Consider the following 21,359-nt stretch of genomic DNA (forward strand, 5'->3'; position numbering starts at 1 on the left):
GGCCCCGAAAATGCCCCAAAAAAAATTGCCCGAAAAAGGTCCCTGAAAATCCCCAAAATGGTCCCTAAAATTCCCAAAATTGTTCCCCAAAAAATGTCCCAGAAAAGTTCCCAAAATGGCCAAAAATCCCCCAAAAATCCCCCCAGAACCCCCAATTTTCTTCCCAAACCTCCCCAATAATCCCCTCAAATCCCCAAAAATCCCCCAAATCTCCCTCAAATCCCCCAAAATCCTCAAAATCCCCAAAATCCCCCGAAATCTCCCCAAAATGCCCCAAAATCCTGCAAATCTCCCTCAAATCCCCCAAAATCCTGAAAATCCCCCCGAATTCTGCTAAAATCCCTCCAAATCTCCTCAAAATGACCCGAAATCCCCCAAATCTCCCTCAAATCCCCCAAAATCCACCCAAATGCACCAAAATCCCCCAAATCTCCCCAAAATCCTCAAAATCCCCCCAAATTCTTCCAAAATTCCCCCAAATCCCCCCAAATCTCCCCAAAATCCCCCAAATCTCCCTCAAATCCCCCGAAATCCACCCAAATGCGCCAAAATCCCCCAAAATCTCCGCAAAATGCCCCAAAATCCCCCCAAATCCCCCAAATCTCCTTAAAATCTCCCTAAAATGCCCCCAAATCCCCAAAATCCCCCCAAATCTCCTCAAAATGCTGCAAAATCCCCCAAAACTCCCTCAAATGCCTGAAAATCTCCCCAAATTCTGTCAAAATCTCCCAAAATGACCCAAAATCCCCCAAATCTCCTTTAAATTCCCCCAAATCCCCCCAAATCTCCCCAAAATCCCCCAAATCCCCCCAAAATCCTCAAAATCCCCCCAAAATCCCCCCAAAATGCCCCAAATCCCCCAAAATGCCCCAAAATGCCCCAAAATCACCCATTTTCCCCCAAACCCCTCCCCCCCTTCAATCCCCGCCCCCTTTTCCGCATCCCCCCCCTTTGGCGCAGCCCCTCCCCCACCCCCAAATCCCGCCCCTCCCCCACCCCCCAAAACCCAAATCCCACCCCAAAATCCCAAATCCCGCCCCTCCCCCACCCCCCAAATCCCGCCCACCCCCCAAATCCCAAATCCCGCCCCTCCCCCACCCCCCAAATCCCTCTCCCCAAATCCCAAATCCTGCCCCTCCCCCACCCCCAAATCCCTCTCCCCAAATCCCAAATCCCGCCCCTCCCCCCCCAAATCCCGCCCCTCCCCCTCCCCCCCAAACCCCGCCCCTCCCCCCCCAAATCCCGCCCCTCCCCCCCCAAATCCCAAATCCCGCCCCTCCCCCCCCAAATCCCGCCCCTCCCCCCCAATTCCCGCCCCTCCCCCCCCAAATCCCGCCCCTCCCCCACCCCCAAAATCCCGCCCCTCCCCCACCCCCAAAATCCCGCCCCTCCCCCACCCCCTAAAACCCAAATCCCGCCCCCCAAAATCCCAAATTTCGCCCCTCCCCCACCCCTCCAAATTCCGCCCCCAAAATCCCAAATCCCGCCCCTCCCCCCCCAAATCCCGCCCCTCCCCCACCGCATCCGCAGCCGCCGCCGCATCCCCGGGACGGCCCCGCGCCCCTCCCCCACCCCCTCCCCCCAAAATCCCCCAAAATCCCCAAAATCCCCCAAAATCACATCCGGGGGGGTCCCCTCAGCCCCTCCCCCACCCCCCCCCCCAAAAAAAAGGGGGTCCCGACGCGCCCCTCCCCCCCCGCCCCTCCCCCACCATGAGGGATCGGACCCAGGAGCTGCGCAGCGTGAGAGGGGGGGAGGGGCGGCGGGTTTTGGGGGGTTTGGGGGGATTTTGGGAAAATTTGGGGGGATTTGGGGGAATTTGGGGGATTTTGGGGGGATTTTGGGGGTTTTGGGGGGATTTGGGGGGATTTGGGGATTTTTGGAGGGATTTGGGGATTTTTGGGGGGTTTTGGGATTTTTGAGGGCGGTTTTGGGGGGTTTTGGGGGGGGCGCTGGGAAAATCCGGAGGAATTTTGGGGAATTTTGGGGGATTTGGGGGGCCCATATTTGGAGGATTTTGGGGGATTTTGGGGGGATTTGGGGAAATTTGGGGGTGTTTGGGAAAATTTGGGGATTTTTGGGGGGGTTTGGGGGAGTTCCGGGTGAATTTGGGGCATTTTTGGGGGGATTTGGGGGAGTTCCGGGTGAATTTGGGGGAGTTTTGGGGGGGGTTTGGGGGATTTTGGGGGGATTTGGGAAAATTTGGAGGAGTTTGGCAAAATTTGGGGGATTTGGGGAAAATTCGGGAGGATTTTGGGAAATTTGGGGGGGTTTGGGGAAAATTTGGGGGGATCTGGGGGGATTTTGGGGGGATTTGGGAAAATTTGGGGAGATTTGGGAAAATTTGGGAGGGATTTGGGGAAATTCGGGGGGATTTGGGGGATTTTGGGGGGTTTCGGGGGGTTTGGGGATTTTTGGGGGGATTGGGGGACTTCCAGGTGAATTTGGGGGGGATTTGGGGGGTTTGGGAAAATTTTGGGGGATTTGGGGATTTTTGGGGATTTTGGGGGGGATTTAGGGGGATTTGGGGATTTTTGGGGGATTTGGGGGATTTTGGGGGATTCGGGAAAATTTGGAGGGATTTAGGAAAATTTGGGAAAATTGGGGGGGTTTGGGAAAATTTGGGGGGTCTGGGGGGATTTTTTTTGTGGGGTTTTGGGGGTTTTTAGGGGGATTTTGGGGGATTTTGGGGGGATTTGGGGATTTTTGGGAGATTTGGGGGGATTTGGGGGAAATTTGGGAGGGTTTTGGAAAATTCGGGGGAATTTGGGGAAATTTGGGGGGATTTGGGGGGATTTTGGGGATTTTTGAGGGGCTTTGGGGGATCCCAGGGGGATTTGGGGGTTTTGGGGGGAATTTGGGGATTTTTGGGGGGTTTGGGGCAATTTGGGCAATTTTGGGATGAATTTTGGGGAGGTTTGGGGGGATTTTTGGGGAGATTTTGGGGGGAATTTTGAGGTTTTTTGGGGCGTTTTGGGGAATTTTGGGGGAGCTCTGGACCCTGAGAGGAACTGGGACAAACTGGGACAAACTGGGACAAACTGGGAGGAGCCACCGCAGCTCCCCCAAATCCCCCAAAATCTCCCCAAATCCCCCCAAATTCTGCCAAAATCCCCCAAATTCTGCCAAAATCCCCCAAATCTCCCCAAATTCTGCCAAAATCCCCCAAATCCCCCCAAATTCTGACAAAATCCCCCAAATCCTCCCAAATTCTGCCCAAATCCCCCAAATCTCCCCAGAATGCCCCAAAATCTCCACAAATTCTGCCAAAATCCCCCAAATCCCCCAAATTCTGCCAAAATCCCCCAAATTCTGCCAAAATCCCCCAAATCTCCCCAAATTCTGCCAAAATCCCCCAAATCCCCCCAAATTCTGCCAAAATCCCCCAAATCTCCCAAAATCCTCAAAATCTCCCCAAATTCTGCCAGAATCCCCCAAATCCCCCCAAATTCTGCCAAAATCCCCCAAATCTCCCCAAATCTCCCCAAATCTCCCCCAAATCTCCCCAAATTCTGCCAAAATCTCCCCAAATCTCCCAAAATCCTCAAAATCCCCCCAAATTCTGCCAAAATCCCCCAAATCCCCCCAAATTCTGCCAAAATCCCCCAAATCTCCCCAGAATGCCCCAAAATCCCCCAAATCTTCCCAGAATGCCCCAAAATCACCAAATTCTGACAAAATCCCCCAAATCTCCCCAAATCCCCCAAATCTCCCCAATTTCTGCCAAAATCCCCCAAATCTCCCCAAATCTCCCCTAAATCTCCCGAAAATCCCCACAAATTCTGCCAAAATCCCCCAAATGCCCCCAAATTTTGCCAAAATCCCCCAAATCTCCCCAAATTCTGCCAAAATCCCCCAAATCTCCCCAGAATGCCCCAAAATCTCCCCAAAATCCCCCAAAAATCCCTCAAAGAGCTCCGCCCCTTATGCAAATGAACACCACGCATACAAATGAGCCGAGGGGGCGGGGCGAGAGGCAGGAGCCAATCAGGGGGCCCGGGGTGGGCGGGGCTTGTTTGGGTGGGGTTTTGGGGGCGTGGCTCAGGTTGTGGGCGGGGTTTTGGAGGCGGGGTTTGATTGGGCGGGGTTTTGGGGCGTGGTTTGGATTGTGGGCGGGGTTTTGGGGGCGGGGTTTGATTGGGCGGGATTTTTGGGGCGTGGCTTTTGTTGTGGGCGTGGTTTCGGCCAGGCCACGCCCCCCGGTGGGCGGTGACAGCGCCCCCCGCAGGCCAAGGACAGCGACGATGAGGAGGAGGTGGTGACGGTGGACAGGGATCACTTCATGGACGAGTTCTTCGAGCAGGTGGGACCCCAAAAACGGGGCCGGGACCCCCAAAAACGGGATCGGGACCCCCAAAAATGGGTTTGGGGCACCCGAAAACGCCCAGGGACCCCAAAAATGGCAAAAAAACGGGGTCAGAAACCCCAAAAACGGGATCAGAAACCCCAAAAATGGGGTCAGAAACCCCAAAAATGGGTTTGGGGCACCCGAAAACCCCCAGGGAGCCAAAAAATGCCAAAAAATGGGATCAGAAACCCCAAAAAAGGGTTTGGGGCGCCCGAAAACCCCCAGGGACCCCAAAAATGGGATCAGAAACCCCAAAAATGGGTTTGGGGCACCCGAAAACCCCCAGGAACCCCAAAAATGCCCAAAAAATGGGATCAGAAACTCCAAAAATGGGATCAGAAACCCCAAAATTGGGTTTGGGGCACCCGAAAACCCCCAGGGAGCCCAAAAATGTCAAAAAAATGGGATCAGAAACCCCAAAAATGGGATCAGAAACCCCAAAAATGGGACAGAGACCCCAAAAATCCCATTAAAATCCCCCCAATCCCCCATAATTTCCAAAAATCCCCCAAAATCCCCCAAAATGTCCTAAAATCCCCTCAAAATGCCCCAAATCCTCCCAAAATCCCAAAAAAACCCTCAAAAATCCCCCAAATCCACTAAAATCCCCCCAAAATCCCCCATAATGCCCCAAAATGCCCCAAAATCCCCCAAATTTCCCCAAATTTCCCCAAAATCCCCAAAATGTCCCCAAATCCCCCCAAATCCTCCAAAATGCCCCCAAATCCCCCAAAATGCCCCAAATTTCCCCAAAATCCCCCAAAATTCCCCAAAATCCCCCCCAAAATGCTCCAAAATCCCCCCAAAATCCCCCCCCAAACCACCTCAGAATCTCCCGTAATTTCCAAAAAATCTCCTTAAAATCCCCCAAAATCCCCCCGAAAATTCTCTCAAAATGCCCCAAAATTTCCCAAAATTCCCCAAAATGCCCCAAAATGCCCCAAAATCCCCCAAAATGCCCCAAAATCCCCCAAAATGCCCCAAAATCCCCCCAAAATGCCCCAAAATCCCCCAAAATGCCCCAAAATCCCCCCAAAATGCCCCAAAATCCCTCCAAAATTCCCCAAAATCCCCCGAAATGCCCCAAAATCGCCCAAAATGTCCGAAATTCCCCCCAAATGCTCCAAAATGCCCCAAAATCCCCCTCAAAATCCCCCAAAATCCCCCAAAATCCCCCAAATTCCCCCAAATCCTACATAATTCCCCAAAATCTCCCAAATTTACCCAGAATTCCCCAAAATGCCCCAAAATCCCCCAAAATCCCCCAAAATTCCCCAAAATCCCCCAAAATCCCCCAAAATGCCCCAAAATACCCAAAAATGCCCTAAAATCCCCCCAAAATGCCCCCAAATCCCCCAAATTCCCCCCAAAATGCCCCCAAATCCCCTAAAATTCCCCAAAATGCCCCAAAATCCCCCAAAACCCCCCCCAAAATTCCCCAAAATCGCCCCCAAAATTCCCCAAAATCCCTCCCGAAATGCCTCAAAATGACCCAAAATCCCCAAATTTCCCCAAAATGCCCCAAAATGCCCCAAATTCCCGTCAGGTGGAGGAGATCCGCGGCTGCATCGAGAAACTGTCGGAGGACGTGGAGCAGGTGAAGAAACAGCACAGCGCGATCCTGGCGGCCCCCAACCCTGACGAGAGTAATTAACCAGTTAATTAATTAATGAGATCATTAATTATATCATTAACGGGTCATTAACGGGGCCATCGGGTCATTAACACAGCCATTAATTAACACAGTCATTAATTAGCAGCAGCATAGCGCCATCCTGGCGGCCCCCAACCCCGATGAGAGTAATTAACAAATTAATTAATGAACGAGATAATTAATTAACAATATTATTAACGAGATAATTAATTAAAGAGATCATTAATGGGGTCATTGGGTCATTAATGGAGCCATTAATGGGGTCAGTGGTCACTCATTGGTCACTCATTGGTCACTCATTGGTCACTCATGGTCATTCATGGTCACTCATGGTCACTGGTGATCACTCCTGGTCACTGGTGGTCACTTGCCATCACTCATTGGTCACTCAGGGTCACTCTTGGTCACTCATTGGTCACTCAGGGTCACTCATCATCACTCATGGTCACTGGTGGTCACTCGCCATCACTGGTGGCCACTCATGGTCATTCATGGTCATTCATGGTCACTCACCATCACTCATAGTCACTGGTGGTCACTGGTGGTCACTCATCATCACCGGTGGTCACTGGTGGTCACTCCCGGTCACTCATTGGTCACTCACAATCACTCCTGGTCACTGGTGGTCACTCATTGGTCACTCATGGTCACTGGTGGTCACTCCTGGTTACTCACAATCACTCATTGGTCACTCACCATCACTCATTGGTCACTCATGGTCACTCCTGGTCACTGGTGGTCACTCACCATCACTGGTGGTCACTCATGGTCACTCCTGGTTACACACAATCACTCATTGGTCACTCATTGGTCACTCATTGGTCACTCATTGGTCACTCATGGTCACTCATGGTCACTCCTGGTCACGCATGGTCACTCACCATCACTGGTGGTCACTCCTGGTCACTCATTGGTCACTCCTGGTCACTCGCGGTCACTGCAGGGACCAAGCAGGATCTCGAGGACCTCACGGCCGACATCAAGAAGACGGCGAACAAAGTCCGCTCCAAATTGAAAGGTGACCACTGCCCCCCCGAGTGACCCCTGAGTGACCACTGAGTGACCACTGAGTGACCACTGAGTGACCACTGAGTGACCACTGAGTGACCGCTGAGTGACCACGGCACTGAGTGACCACTGAGTGACCACTGAGTGACCACTGAGTGACCACTGAGTGACCACTGAGTGACACTGAGTGACCACTGAGTGACCACTGAGTGACCACTGAGTGACCACTGAGTGACCCTGAGTGACCGCTGAGTGACCGCTGTGTCCGTAGCCATCGAGCAGAGCATCGAGCAGGAGGAGGGGCTGAACCGCTCCTCGGCCGACCTGCGCATCCGCAAGACGCAGGTGCGCCTTCGGCCTCGGCGGTGACGGCGGCGTCTTCGTCATTGGCATCGTTGACTTCGTCATCGTCATTGATGTCATCATCGTCATTGACTTTGTCATCATTGACTTTGTCATTGTCGTTGACTTCATCATCATTGATGTCATCATCATTGACGTCATCATCCTCATTGACTTCGTCATCGTCATCATCCTCTACATGTCATCGTTGACTTCATCCTCATCGTCATTGACTTCGTCATTGTCATTGAATTCGTCATCATTGACGTCATCATCGTCATTGACGTCATCATCGCCATCATCATCAACATGTCAATGTTGGCTTTGTCTTTGTCATCGTTGACTTCATCCTCATCGTCATCGTCATTGACTTCATCATCATCGTCATTGACTTCATCATTATTGGCTTCGTCATCGTCATTGATGTCATCCTCATCATTGACTTCATCATCTTTGGCTTCGTCATTGTCGTTGACTTCATTGTCATTGACGTCGTCATCGTCATTGATTTCATCGTCACTGACTTCGTCATCGTCATTGACTTCATTGCCAGCATCATCATCAATGTAATTGTTGACTTCATTGTCATTGATATCGTCATCATTGACGTCATCATCATTGACTTCATCATCGTCATTGACTTTGTCATCTTTGGCTTCGTCATCATTGACGTCATCATTGTCATTGATGTCATCATCATCATTGACGTCATCGTCATCATTGACTTCATCATCATTGACTTCATCATTGTCGTTGACTTCATCATTGTCATCATCGTCAACATGTCATTGTTGACTTTGTCATTGTTGACTTCATCGGCATCGCCATCGTCATCGACTTCGTCATCCTTGTGTACGTCATTGTCATTGACTTCATCATCATTGGCGTCATCATCATCATTGATGTCATCATCATCATTGACACCATCATCGTTGACTTCATCATCATTGACTTCATCATCATTGACTTCATCATCATCGTCATTGACTTCACCATTGTCATTGACTTCATAATTGTCATTGAATTCATCATCGTTGACGTCATCATTATTGTTGACGTCATCGTCGTCATTGACTTCATCATCATTGACTTCGTCATCGTCATTGACTTTATCATCATCATCATCAACATGTCATTGTTGACTTGGTCTTTGTCATTGTTGACTTCATCCTCATTGTCGTAGATTTCATCATCATCATTGACTTCATCATCGTCATTGACTTCATCATCGTTGATTTCGTCATTGTCATTGACTTCATCATCGTCATCATCGCCAACATGTCATTGTTGACTTGGTCTTTGTCATTGTTGACTCCATCCTCATCGTCATTGACTTCATCATCATTGACTTCATCATCGTCATTGACTTCATCATCGTCATTGACGTCATCGTCATCATCGTCATTGACTTCATCATCATTGACTTCATCATCATCATTGACTTCATCGTCATTGACGTCATCATCGTCATTGACTTCATCATCATTGAATTTGTCATCATTGACTTCATCATCATCATTGACTTCATCATCTTTGGGCTTCGTCATCGTCATTGACTTCATCATCATTGACATCGTCATCGTCACCGTTAACTCCTTCCCCCCCAGCACTCGACGCTGTCGCGGAAGTTCGTGGAGGTGATGACGGAATACAACGCGACACAGTCCAAGTACCGCGACCGCTGCAAGGACCGCATCCAGCGCCAGCTCGAGATCAGTGCGGGTCAAGGGTCACATTGGGGTCATCCTGGGGTCACTAGGTCATCAGGGGTCATCAGGGGTCATTAGGGTCCCTCTGGGGGTCCAGGGGTCACTTTGGGGGTCAAGGGGTCACTTGGGAGTCATTGGGGTCATCAGAGGTCACTCTGGGGGTCAAGGGTCACCCTGGGGTCATCGGGGTCACTCTGGGTCATTGGGGTCATCAGGGTCACTCTGGGGGTCAAGGGTCACTCAGGGGAGGGGTCAGAGCGGTCACTGACCGCTGCAAAGACCGGATCCAGCGGCAGCTGGAGATCAGTGCGGGTCACCGGGGTCATCCTGGGGTCATCGGGGTCATCGGGGTCACTCTGGGGTCATTGGGGTCATCCTGGGGTCATCAGGGGTCAGAGCGGTCACTGAGCGCTGCAAGGACCGGATCCAGCGACAGCTCGAGATCAGTGCGGGTCAAGGGTCACCTTGGGGTCATCCTGGGGTCATCGGGGTCATCCTGGGGTCATCAGGGTCATCCTGGGGTCATCAGGGGTCACTGTCACTGACCGCTGCAAGGACCGCATCCAGCGCCAGCTCGAGATCAGTGCGGGTCACCTTGGGGTCATCTCGGGGTCATCGGGGTCATCCTGGGGTCATTGGGGTCATCAGGGGTCAGGGGTCACTCGGGGGAGGGGTCACTGACCGCTGCAAGGACCGGATCCAGCAACAGCTCGAGATCAGTGCGGGTCACCCTGGGGTCATCCTGGGGTCATCTTGGGGTCATCGCGGTCATCCTGGGGTCATCTGGGGTCATCGGGGTCATCCTGGGGTCACTCTGGGTCATTGGGGTCACTCTGGGTCATTGGGGTCACTCTGGGTCATCAGGGGTCAGGGTCACTCTGGGTCACTTTGGGTCATCGGGGTCACTCTGGGGTCACTCTGGGTCATTGGGGTCACTCTGGGGTCAAGGGGTCACTCTGGGTCACTCTGGGTCATTGGGGTCATCGGGGTCACTCTGGGGTCTTCAGGGTCATCGGGGGTCATTGGGGTAATTGGGTCGTTGGGGTCACTCTGGGTCATTGGGGTCATCAGGGGTTACTCTGGGGTCATCGGGGTCACTTGGGTCATCAGGGGTCACTCTGGGGCTCAAGGGTCACTCTGGGGACCCCAGGGTCATCAGGGTCACTTTGGGTCACTCTGGGTCATCGGGGTCATTCTGGGTTACTCTGGGTCATTGGGGTCACTCTGGGTCACTCTGGGTCATTGGGGTCACTCATTGGTCACTCAGGGGTCATTGGGGTCATTGGGGTCACTCATTGGTCACTCATTGGTCACTCATTGGTCACTCAGGGTCACTCAGGGGTCCGTGGGGGGTCAGTGGGGGGGGTCAGTGGGGGGTCAGCAGTCACTCAGTGGTCAGAGGTCAGGGGTCAGAGGTCAGAGGTCACTCAGGGTCACTCAGGGGTCAGCGGTCAGTAGGGGGTCAGAGGTCAGTGGTCACTCAGGGTCACTCAGGGTCAGAGGTCAGAGGTCACTCGGGGTCACTCTCCCCAGCCGGCCGCACCACCACCAATGAGGAGCTGGAGGAGATGTTGGAGAGCGGCAAACTGGCCGTGTTCACCGACGACGTGCGTGACACAGCGGGGACACCCACGGGGACACCAACGGGGGGCAACTGGGGCTACTGGGGGGCTACTGGGAGCGACTGGGGGGCAACTGGGAGTGACCGGGGGCTACCATGGCCACCAAGGGGCTACTGGGGTTACTGGGTGGCCACCGGGGCTACTGGGACTACTGGGAGTGACCGGGGGCTACCAGGGCCATCGACGGGCCACCAATGGGCTACTGGGGACACCGATGGGCTACTGGGAGTGACTGGGTGGCTACCAGGGCCGTCACTGGGGCCACCAATGGGCTACCAGGGCTACCAAGGGGCTACTGGGGTGACCGACGGGCTACTGGGAGTGACTGGGAGTGACCAGGGGCTACCATGGCCACCAAGGGGCTACTGGGGCTACTGGGAGTGATTTGGACTACTGGGAGCAACTGGGTGGCTACCAAGGGGCTACTGGGAGGGACCGGGGGCTACCGGGGCTGCCAATGGGCTACCGGGGTGGCCAAGGGGCTACTGGGGCTACTGGGAGTGACCGGGGCTACTGGGGGACACCGGGGACACCAACCGGCTACTGGGGGGCTACTGGGAGTGACCGGGGGGCTACCAGGGCTACTGGGGACACTGGGGACACGGACGGGCTACCAGGGACACCAAGGGGCTACTGGGAGTGACCAGGGGCTACCAACCAGCTACCGGGGCTTCTGATGGGCTACTGGGGTTACCAGGGACACTGACGGGCCACCAAGGGGCTACCGGGGACACTGATGGGCTACTGGGTACACCAAGGGGCTACTGGGCGGCTACTGGGGCTACTGGGAGTGATTTGGGCTACTGGGAGCAACTGGGAGGGACTGGGGTCTACTGTGGCCACCAAGGGGCTACTGGGAGTGACTGGGGACACCGATGGGCTACCAGGGACACCGGGGACACCAGGGGGCTACCAAGGGGCTACTCAGAGTGATTTGGGCTACTGGGAGTGATTGGGGGGCTACCAGGGCCACCAAGGGGCTACTGGGGCTACTGGGGGGCTACTGGGGCTGCCAATGGGCTACCAAGGGGCTACCGGGGTGGCCAAGGGGCTACTGGGAGTGACCGGGTGGCTACTGGGAGGGACTGGGAGTGACTGGGGGGCTACCAGGGCTACCCAGGGGCTACTGGGACTACTGGGAGTGACCAGGGTCTACTGGGGTTGCCAAGGGGCTACCGGGGACATTGATGGGCTACCAGGATTACTGGGGGGCTACTGGGACTACTGGGAGTGACTGGGTGGCTACTGGGGCTACTGACGGGCTATTGGGGACACCAATGGGCTACTGGGAGTGACCAGGGGCTACCGTGGCCACCAAGGGGCTACTGGGGCTACTGGGAGTGATTTGGGCTACTGGGAGGGACTGGGTGGTCACTGTCCAGGTGGCCACCTGGAAATCCTCGTGGCCACCAGGTGACCTCTGGTGACCACCTGGAGATCTCTGGTGACCTGGTGACCAGGTGACCCCAGGTGACCACCTGGAGATCCCTGGTGACCACCTGGAGATCTTTGGTGCCCACCTGGAGATCCGTGGTGACCACCTGGAGGTCTCTGGTGACCACCTGGAGGTTCTGGTGACCACCTGGAGGTCCTGGTGACCACCTGGTGACCCCAGGTGACCACCTGGAGGTCCTGGTGACCACCTGGAGAGGTCCTGGTGACCACCTGGAGATCTGTGGTGACCACCTGGAGATCTGTGGTGGCCACCTGGAGATCCCTGGTGACCACCTGGAGATCCATGGTGACCACCTGGAGGTCCTGGTGATCACCTGGAGCTCTGTGGTGACCAGGTGACCCCAGGTGACCACCTGGAGATCTGTGGTGACCACCTGGAGGTCTGTGGTGACCACCTGGAGGTCCTTGGTGACCACCAGATGACCTCTGGTGACCACCTGGAGATCTGTGGTGACCACTTGGAGATCCCTGGTGACCACCTGGAGGTCCTTGGTGACCACCTGGAGCTCTCTGGTGACCACCTGGAGGTCTGTGGTGACCAGATGACCACAGATGACCACAGCTGACCACCACTGACCGTCGCTGTCCCCGCAGATCAAGATGGACTCGCAGATGACCAAGCAGGCGCTGAACGAGATCGAGACGCGGCACAACGAGATCATCAAGCTGGAGAGCAGCATCCGCGAGCTGCACGACATGTTCGTGGACATGGCCATGCTGGTGGAGAGCCAGGTCCGGCCGGAGTGACCACCGGTCATCCCGAGTGGCCACCGGTCATTGGGAGTGGCCAGTGGTCATCCCGAGTGACCACCGGTCATTGGGAAGGGTTTGAGGTCATCTGGACCCATTGAGGGTCATCAAGAACCTCCCAAAGCCCATCTTGACCCACCAAAGGTCATCAAGAACCCATCAGGGGTCATCTGGAAGGGGTTAGAGGTCATTGGGAGTGACCAGTGGTCATTGGGAGTGACCAGTGGTCATTGGAAAGGGTTTGAGGTCATTGGAAGTGACCACTGGTCATCAGGAGTGGCCACTGGTCATCCCGAGTGACCAGTGGTCATTGGGAAGGGTTTGGGGTCATTGGGAGTGACCACTGGTCATCCTGAGTGACCACTGGTCATCGGGAGTGACCACCGGTCATTGGGACGGGTTTCAGGTCATCTGGACCCATTGAGGGTCATCAAGAACCTCCCAAAGCCCATCTTGACCCACCAAAGGTCATCAAGAACCCACCAAAGGTCATCTGGAAGGGTTTGAGGTCATTGGGAGTGACCAGTGGTCATTGGGAGTGACCAGTGGTCATCCATGATGTGTTGGTGGACATGGCCATGCTGGTGGAGAGCCAGGTCCGGCCGGAGTGACCACCGGTCATCCCGAGTGACCAGTGGTCATCCCGAGTGACCACTGGTCATTGGGAAGGGTTTGAGGTCATCTGGACCCATTGAGGGTCATCAAGAACCTCCCAAAGCCCATCTTGACCCACCAAAGGTCATCAAGAACCCACCAGGGGTCATCTGGAAGGGGTTAGAGGTCATTGGGAGTGACCAGTGGTCATTGGGAGTGACCAGTGGTCATCGGGAAGGGTTTGAGGTCATTGGGAAGGGTTTGAGGTCATTGGGAGTGACCAGTGGTCATTGGGAGTGACCAGTGGTCATTGGGAGTGACCAGTGGTCATCCATGACGTGTTGGTGGACATGGCCATGCTGGTGGAGAGCCAGGTCCGGCCGGAGTGACCACCGGTCATCCCGAGTGACCACTGGTCATCAGGAAGGGTTTGAGGTCATCAGGAAGGGTTTGAGGTCATCTGGACCCATTGAGGGTCATCAAGAACCTCCCAAAGCCCATCTTGACCCACCAAGGGTCATCTGGAAGGGGTTGGATGTCATTGGGAGTGACCACTGGTCATCTGGAAGGGTTTGAGGTCATTGGGAGTGACCAGTGGTCATTGGGAAGGGTTTGAGGTCATTGGGAGTGACAAGTGGTCATTGGGAGTGACCAGTGGTCATCGGGAAGGGTTTGAGGTCATCAGGAAGGGTTTGAGGTCATCTGGACCCATTGAGGGTCATCAAGAACCTCCCAAAGCCCATCTTGACCCACCAAAGGTCATCAAGAACCCACCAGGGGTCATCTGGAAGGGGTTAGAGGTCATTGGGAGTGACCAGTGGTCATTGGGAGTGACCATTGGTCATTGGGAAGGGTTTGAGGTCATTGGGAGTGACCACCGGTCATCCCGAGTGACCACTGGTCATCGGGAAGGGTTTGAGGTCATCTGGACCCATTGAGGGTCATCAAGAACCTCCCAAAGCCCGTCTTGACCCACCAAAGGTCATCAAGAACCCACCAGGGGTCATCTGGAAGGGGTTAGAGGTCATTGGGAGTGACCACCGGTCATTGGGAGTGACCAGTGGTCATCGGGATGGGTTTGAGGTCATCTGGACCCATTGAGGGTCATCAAGAACCTCCCAAAGCCCATCTTGACCCACCAAGGGTCATCAAGAACCCACCAAAGGTCATCAAGAACCCACCAGGGGTCATCTGGAAGGGGTTGGAGGTCATCGGGAGTGACCAGTGGTCATCCTGAGTGGCCACTGGTCATTGGGAAGGGTCTGAGGTCATTGGGAGTGACCAGTGGTCATTGGGAGTGACCATCGGTCATCGGGAAGGGTTTGAGGTCATCTGGACCCATTGAGAGTCATCAAGAACCTCCCAAAGCCCATCTTGACCCACCAAAGGTCATCAAGAACCCACCAGGGGTCATCAGGAAGGGGTTAGAGGTCATTGGGAGTGACCAGTGGTCATTGGGAGTGACCAGTGGTCATCGGGAAGGGTTTGAGGTCATCTGGACCCATTGAGGGTCATCAAGAACCTCCCAAAGCCCATCTTGACCCACCAAGGGTCATCAAGAACCCACCAGGGGTCATCTGGAAGGGGTTAGAGGTCATTGGGAGTGACCAGTGGTCATCGGGATGGGTTTGAGGTCATCTGGATGGGTTTGAGGTCATTGGGAGTGACCAGTGGTCATTGGGAAGGGTTTGAGGTCATCAGGATGGGTTTGAGGTCATCTGGACCCATTGAGGGTCATCAAGAACCTCCCAAAGCCCATCTTGACCCACCAAAGGTCATCAAGAACCCACCAGGGGTCATCAAGAACCCACCAGGGGTCATCTGGAAAGGGTTAGAGGTCATTGGGAGTGACCAGTGGTCATTGGGAGTGACCAGTGGTCATTGGGAAGGGTTTGAGGTCATTGGGAGTGACCAGTGGTCATTGGGAGTGACCAATGACCACCATGACTGGCCAGTGGTCACTCTCCGGCCGCAGGGGGAGATGATTGACCGCATCGAGTACAACATCAATGGTCACTTTTACTGACCAATGGTCACTTTTACTGACCAATGGTCACTTTTACTGACCAATGACCATTATTATTCACCAATGACCACCATGACTGACCAGTGGTCACTGTCACTGACCAGTGGTCACTCTGGCTGACCGGTGGTCACTGTGGCTGACCAGTGGTCACTCTCCGGCCGCAGGGGGAGATGATTGACCACATCGAGTACAACGTCAATGGTCACTTTTACTGACCAATGGTCACTTTTACTGACCAATGACCACCATGACTGACCAGTGGTCACTCTGACTGACCAGTGGTCACTGTGGCTGACCAGTGGTCACTCTGGCTGACCGGTGGTCACTCTCCGGCCGCAGGGGGAGATGATTGACCGCATCGAGTACAACGTCAATGGTCACTTTTACTGACCAATGGTCACTTTTACTGACCAATGACCACCATGACTGACCAATGACCGTTATTATTGACCAGTGGTCACTGTCACAGACCAGTGGTCACTGTGGCTGACCAGTGGTCACTCTCTGGCCGCAGGGGGAGATGATTGACCGCATCGAGTACAACGTCGATGGTCACTGCCACTGACCAATGGTCACTTTTACTGACCAATGACCACCATGACTGACCAGTGGTCACTGTCACTGACCAGTGGTCACTGTCACTGACCCGTGGTCACTCTGGCTGACCAGTGGTCACTCTGGCTGACCGGTGGTCACTCTCCGGCCGCAGGGGGAGATGATTGACCGCATCGAGTACAACGTCGAGCACTCGGTGGATTACGTCGAACGCGCCGTGTCCGACACCAAAAAAGCCGTCAAGTACCAGAGCAAAGCCCGGCGGGTCAGTGCGGCCACCGGAGTGACCGGTGGTGACCGGGGGTGACCAGGGGTCATTGGGAGTGACCAGGGGTGACCAGGAGTGACCAGGGGTGACCAGGGCTGACCAGGGGTCACTGGGAGTGACCAGGGGTGACCAGGGGTCACTGAGAGTGACCAGAGTGACCAGGGGTGACCAGGGGTCACTGAGAGTGACCAGAGTGACCGGGGGTGACCAGGGGTGACCAGGGGTGACCGGGGGTGACCGGGGGTGACCGGGGGTGACCAGGGGTCACTGGGAGTGACCAGGAGTGACCAGGGGTGACCAGGAGTGACCAGGGGTGACCAGAGTGACCAGGGGTCACCAGGGGTCACTGGGGGTCACTGGGAGTGACCAGGGGTGACCAGAGTGACCAGGGGTGACCAGAGTGACCAGGGGTCACCAGGGGTCACCGGGAGTGACCAGAGTGACCAGGGGTGACCAGGGGTCACTGAGAGTGACCAGGGGTGACCAGGGGTGACCAGGGGTGACCAGGGGTGACCAGGGGTCACTGGGAGTGACCAGGGGTGACCAGTGGTGACCAGGGGTGACCAGGGGTGACCAGGGGTCACCGGGGGTCACTGGGAGTGACCAGGAGTGACCAGGGGTGACCGGGAGTGACCGGGGGTCACTGGGAGTGACCAGGGGTGACCAGGGGGTCACTGGGAGTGACCACAGCTACTGAGAGTGACCAGGAGTGACCAGGGGTGACCAGGGGTCACTGAGAGTGACCAGGGGTCACCGGGGGTCACTGGGAGTGACCAGGAGTGACCAGGGGTCACTGGGAGTGACCAGGGGTGACTGGGAGTGACCAGGGGTGACCAGGGGTGACCAGGGGTGACCGGGGGTGACCAGGGGTGACCAGGGGTCACTGGGAGTGACCAGGGGTGACCAGGGGTGACCAGGGGTCACTGAGAGTGATCAGGGGTGACCAGGGGTGACCAGGGGTGACCAGGGGTCACTGGGAGTGACCAGGGGTGACCAGGGGTCACTGAGAGTGACCACAGCTACTGAGAGTGACCAGGGGTGACCAGGGGTGACCGGGGGTGACCAGGGGTGACCAGGAGTGACCAGGGGTGACCAGGGGTGACCATAGGTGACCAGGGGTGACCAGGAGTGACCAGGAGTGACCAGGGGTGACCGGGGGTGACCAAGGGTCACTGAGAGTGACCAGGGGTGACCAGGGGTGACCAGGGGTGACTGGGGGTGACCAGGGGTGACCAGTGGTGACCAGGGGTGACCAGGAGTGACCAGAGCTACTGAGAGTGACCAGGGGTGACCAGGAGTGACCAGGGGTCATTGGGAGTGACCAGGGGTGACCGTGGGTGACCGGGGGTGACCAGGGGTCAGTGGGAGTGACCAGGGGTGACCAGGGGTGACCAGGGGTGACCGGGGGTCACTGGGAGTGACCAGGGGTGACCAGGGGTTACCAGGGGTGACCGGGGGTGACCAGGGGTGACCGGGGGTGACCGGGGGTGACCAGGGGTCACTGGGAGTGACCAGAGTGACCAGGGGTCACTGAGAGTGACCAGGGGTGACCAGGGGTGACCAGGAGTGACCAGGGGTGACCAGGGGTCACTGAGAGTGACCACAGCTACTGAGAGTGACCAGGGGTGACCAGAGTGACCAGGGGTGACCAGGGGTGACCAGGGGTGACCAGGGCTACTGAGAGTGACTGGGAGTGACCAGGGGTCACTGGGAGTGACCGGGAGTGACCAGGGGTGAGCAGGGGTCAGTGCGAGTGACCAGGGGTGACCAGAGTGACCGGGGGTGACCAGGGGTGGCCAGGGGTGACCAGGGGTGACCAGAGGTGACCAGGGGTCACCAGGGGTCACCAGGGGTCACCAGGGGTCACCGGGAGTGACCAGGGGTGACCAGGGGTCACTGGGAGTGACCAGGGGTGACCAGAGTGACCAGGGGTGACCGGGGGTGACCGGGGGTGACCGGGAGTGACCAGGGGTCACTGGGAGTGACCAGGGGTGACCAGGGGTCACTGGGAGTGACCAGGGGTGACCAGAGTGACCAGGGGTGACCAGGGGTGACCAGAGTGACCAGGGGTGACCGGGGGTGACCAGGGGTGACCAGAGTGACCAGGGGTCACTGGGAGTGACCAGGAGTGACCAGGGGTCACTGGGAGTGACCAGGGGTGACCAGGGGTCAGTGGGAGTGACCAGGGGTGACCAGGGGTGCCCAGAGGTCACTGGGAGTGACCAGATGTGACCAGGGGTGACCAGGAGTGACCAGGGGTGACCAGGGGTCACTGGGAGTGACCGGGGTGACCAGGGGTCAGTGGGAGTGACCAGAGTGACCAGGGGTGACCGGGAGTGACCAGGGGTGACCGGGGGTCACTGGGAGTGACCAGGGGTGACCAGGGGTGACCGGGGGTGACCAGGGGTCACTGGGAGTGACCAGGGGTGACCAGGGGTGACCGGGGGTGACCAGGGGTCACTGAGAGTGACCAGGAGTGACCAGGGGTGACCGGGGGTGACCAGGAGTGACCAGAGGTGACCAGGGGTGACCAGGGGTGACCAGGGGTCACTGGGAGTGACCAGAGCTACTGAGAGTGACCAGGGGTGACCAGGGGTGACCAGTGGTCACTGGGAGTGACCAGGGGTGACCAGGGGTGACCAGGGGTCACTGAGGGTCACCAGGGGTCACCAGGGGTCACCAGGGGTCACTGAGAGTGACCAGGGAGGTGACCCTGGCCGGGGTGGGGGAGGGGTCAGTGACGTTCTGCTCTTCTCTCCTCTCTCCCCTCCCCCGCTGCCGGGACCGCCTGAAATTCGACAAAATCCGTTAAAACTCATCAAAATTCATCAACGTTCATCAAAATCCATTGAAATTCACCCAAAAAATCACCGAAATCATCAAAATTCATCTAAATTCATCAAAATTCACAAAAAATTCATCAAAATTCACCCAAATCCACCCAAATTTATCCAAAATTCACCCAAATCCCCCGAAACCCACCCAACCCCCCCCAAATGTACCAAAATGCATCAAAATTCACCAAATCCATCGAAACCCACCCAAACCTCCCGGAAATTCACCAAAATCCACCAAAACCCACCCAAATTTACCAAAATGCATCAAAATTCACCAAAATCCACCAAAACCCACCCAAAACCCACCAAAATCAACCCAAAACCCACTAAACTCAACCCAAAACCCACCAAAACCCACCAAAATCCATCAAACCCACCCAAAATCCATCAAACCCACCCAAAACCCACCCAAACCCCCCGAAATTCACAAAAATCCATCAAAACCCACCCAAACCCACCAAAATCCACCAAAACCCACCAAAACCCCCCAAAACCCACCAAAACCCACCAAAATCCATCAAACCCACCCAAAATCCATCAAACCCACCCAAAATCCACCCAAACCCCCCGAAATTCACAAAAATCCATCAAAACCCACCCAAAACCCACCAAAACCCATCAAAACCCACCCAAACCCACCCAAAACCCACCCAAACCCACCAAAACCCACCAAAACCCACCAAAATCCATCAAAACCCACCCAAAACCCGCCCAAATTTTCCAAAATGCATCAAAATTCACCAAACCCATGGAAACCCACCCAAACCCGCCGGAAATTCACCAAAATCCATCAAAACCCACCCAAAACTCACCCAAACCCACCCAAAACCCACCAAAATCCACCCAAAATCCACCCAAAACCTGCCCAAATTTACCAAAATGCATCAAAATTCACCAAACCCATGGAAACCCACCCAAACCCCACGAAATGTACCAAAATCCATCAAAACCCACCCAAAACCCATCAAAACCCGCCAAAACCCACCAAAACTCACCCAAACCCACCCAAAACCCACCCAAAACCCACCAAAACCCACCAAAACCCACCAAAATTCACCAAAATCCATCAAACCCACCCCAAATCCATCAAACCCACCCAAAACCCACCCAAACCCCCCGAAATTCACAAAAATCCATCAAAACCCACCCAAAATCAACCCAAATCCACCAAAACCCCCCAAAACCCACCAAAACCCACCCAAAACCCACTCAAACCCCCCGAAATTCACCAAAACCCACCAAATCCACCCAAAACCCACCCAAACCCCCCGAAATTCACCAAAATCCATCAAAATCCACCCAAAACCCAACAAAACCCACCAAAACCCATCAAAATCTATCAAAACCCACCCAAAACCCACCAAAACCCACCCAAAACCCCACCAAATGTACCAAAATACATCAAAATTCACCAAAATCCACCCAAACCCATCCAAATCCACCCAAAACCCACCAAACCCACCCAAAACCCACCCAAACCCCTCAAAATTCACCAAAACCCGCCCAAATCCACCCTAAATCCACCCAAAACCCGCTCGAACGCGCCGCCGGGCGCCGGCAGAAGAAGATCATGATCATCATCTGCTGCGTGGTGCTGGGCGTGGTCTTGGCCTCCTCCATCGGCGGCACCTTGGGCCTGTAGCGCCCCTCCCCCGCCCCCTCCCCCTCCCCCACCCCGGGGGGGGGCGTGGCAGCCCCGGCGCCCCTCCCCCACCCAGGCCCCGCCCCCTCCCCTCGTTAACGACGCCAATAAATTAATTGCCAACGGACGAACCAGCACGCGGTGGTTCCGTCGCCGCCGGCCACGCCCCCCCGGCGCCGGCACCGGCAAATCTAAGTTGGCTCCGCCTCCTCCTCCTCGGCCTTCATCGCATCCCATCATCCTCCTCTGCCACGCCCCCTCCGCGGGGGGGAGGGGTGAGTGGGGGTTGGGTTGGGTTGGGTTGGGTTGAGTTGGGTTGGGTTGGGTTGAGTTGGGTTGGGTTGGGTTGGTTGAGTTGGGTTGGTTGGGTTGGTTGAGTTGGGTTGAGTTGGGTTGGTTGAGTTGGGTTGGGTTGAGTTGGGTTGGGTTGAGTTGGGTTGGTTGAGTTGGGTTGGGTTGAGTTGGGTTGGGTTGAGTTGAGTTGGGTTGGGTTGGTTGAGTTGGGTTGGGTTGGGTTGAGTTGGGTTGAGTTGGGTTGGGTTGAGTTGG

The 21,359-nt window shown here is 55.6% G+C and overlaps 1 protein-coding gene across 5 annotated transcripts; it reads left to right on the forward strand.

The window, feature by feature from the left end:
• The first annotated feature begins 1,635 nt into the window (after positions 1-1,635).
• LOC101234064 (syntaxin-1B) lies at positions 1,636-21,079 on the forward strand. Of its 5 annotated transcripts, none has more exons than XM_072936465.1 (10): positions 1,636-1,742; positions 4,229-4,303; positions 5,895-5,994; positions 6,946-7,020; positions 7,282-7,355; positions 8,960-9,068; positions 10,595-10,668; positions 12,733-12,870; positions 16,218-16,328; positions 20,946-21,079. In XM_072936465.1, the coding sequence occupies exons 1-10, from the start codon at positions 1,713-1,715 to the stop codon at positions 21,003-21,005; spliced, it is 846 nt and encodes a 281-aa protein (XP_072792566.1). In that variant the 5' UTR covers positions 1,636-1,712; the 3' UTR covers positions 21,006-21,079. The 5 variants fall into 5 exon arrangements, with proteins under 5 accessions (XP_072792566.1, XP_072792567.1, XP_072792568.1 ...); XM_072936464.1 differs by lacking the exon at positions 20,946-21,079 and adding an exon at positions 20,730-20,941 and having other exon boundaries at positions 1,637-1,742; XM_072936466.1 differs by lacking the exons at positions 6,946-7,020; positions 20,946-21,079 and adding an exon at positions 20,730-20,941.
• Positions 21,080-21,359: the final 280 nt, after the last annotated feature.

This window comes from Taeniopygia guttata, chromosome 16 (genome assembly GCF_048771995.1).
Source record: "Taeniopygia guttata chromosome 16, bTaeGut7.mat, whole genome shotgun sequence".
Lineage (NCBI taxonomy): Eukaryota > Metazoa > Chordata > Aves > Passeriformes > Estrildidae > Taeniopygia > Taeniopygia guttata.

Bases quoted from the DNA above. Each gene is read 5' to 3' on its own strand.
- LOC101234064 (XM_072936464.1), top strand. From the start codon at position 1,713: ATGAGGGATCGGACCCAGGAGCTGCGCAGC. The intron at 4,304-5,894 runs GTGGGACCCCAA...AATTCCCGTCAG, and splicing joins TGGACGAGTTCTTCGAGCAG to GTGGAGGAGATCCGCGGCTG. The intron at 7,356-8,959 runs GTGCGCCTTCGG...CTTCCCCCCCAG, and splicing joins TGCGCATCCGCAAGACGCAG to CACTCGACGCTGTCGCGGAA.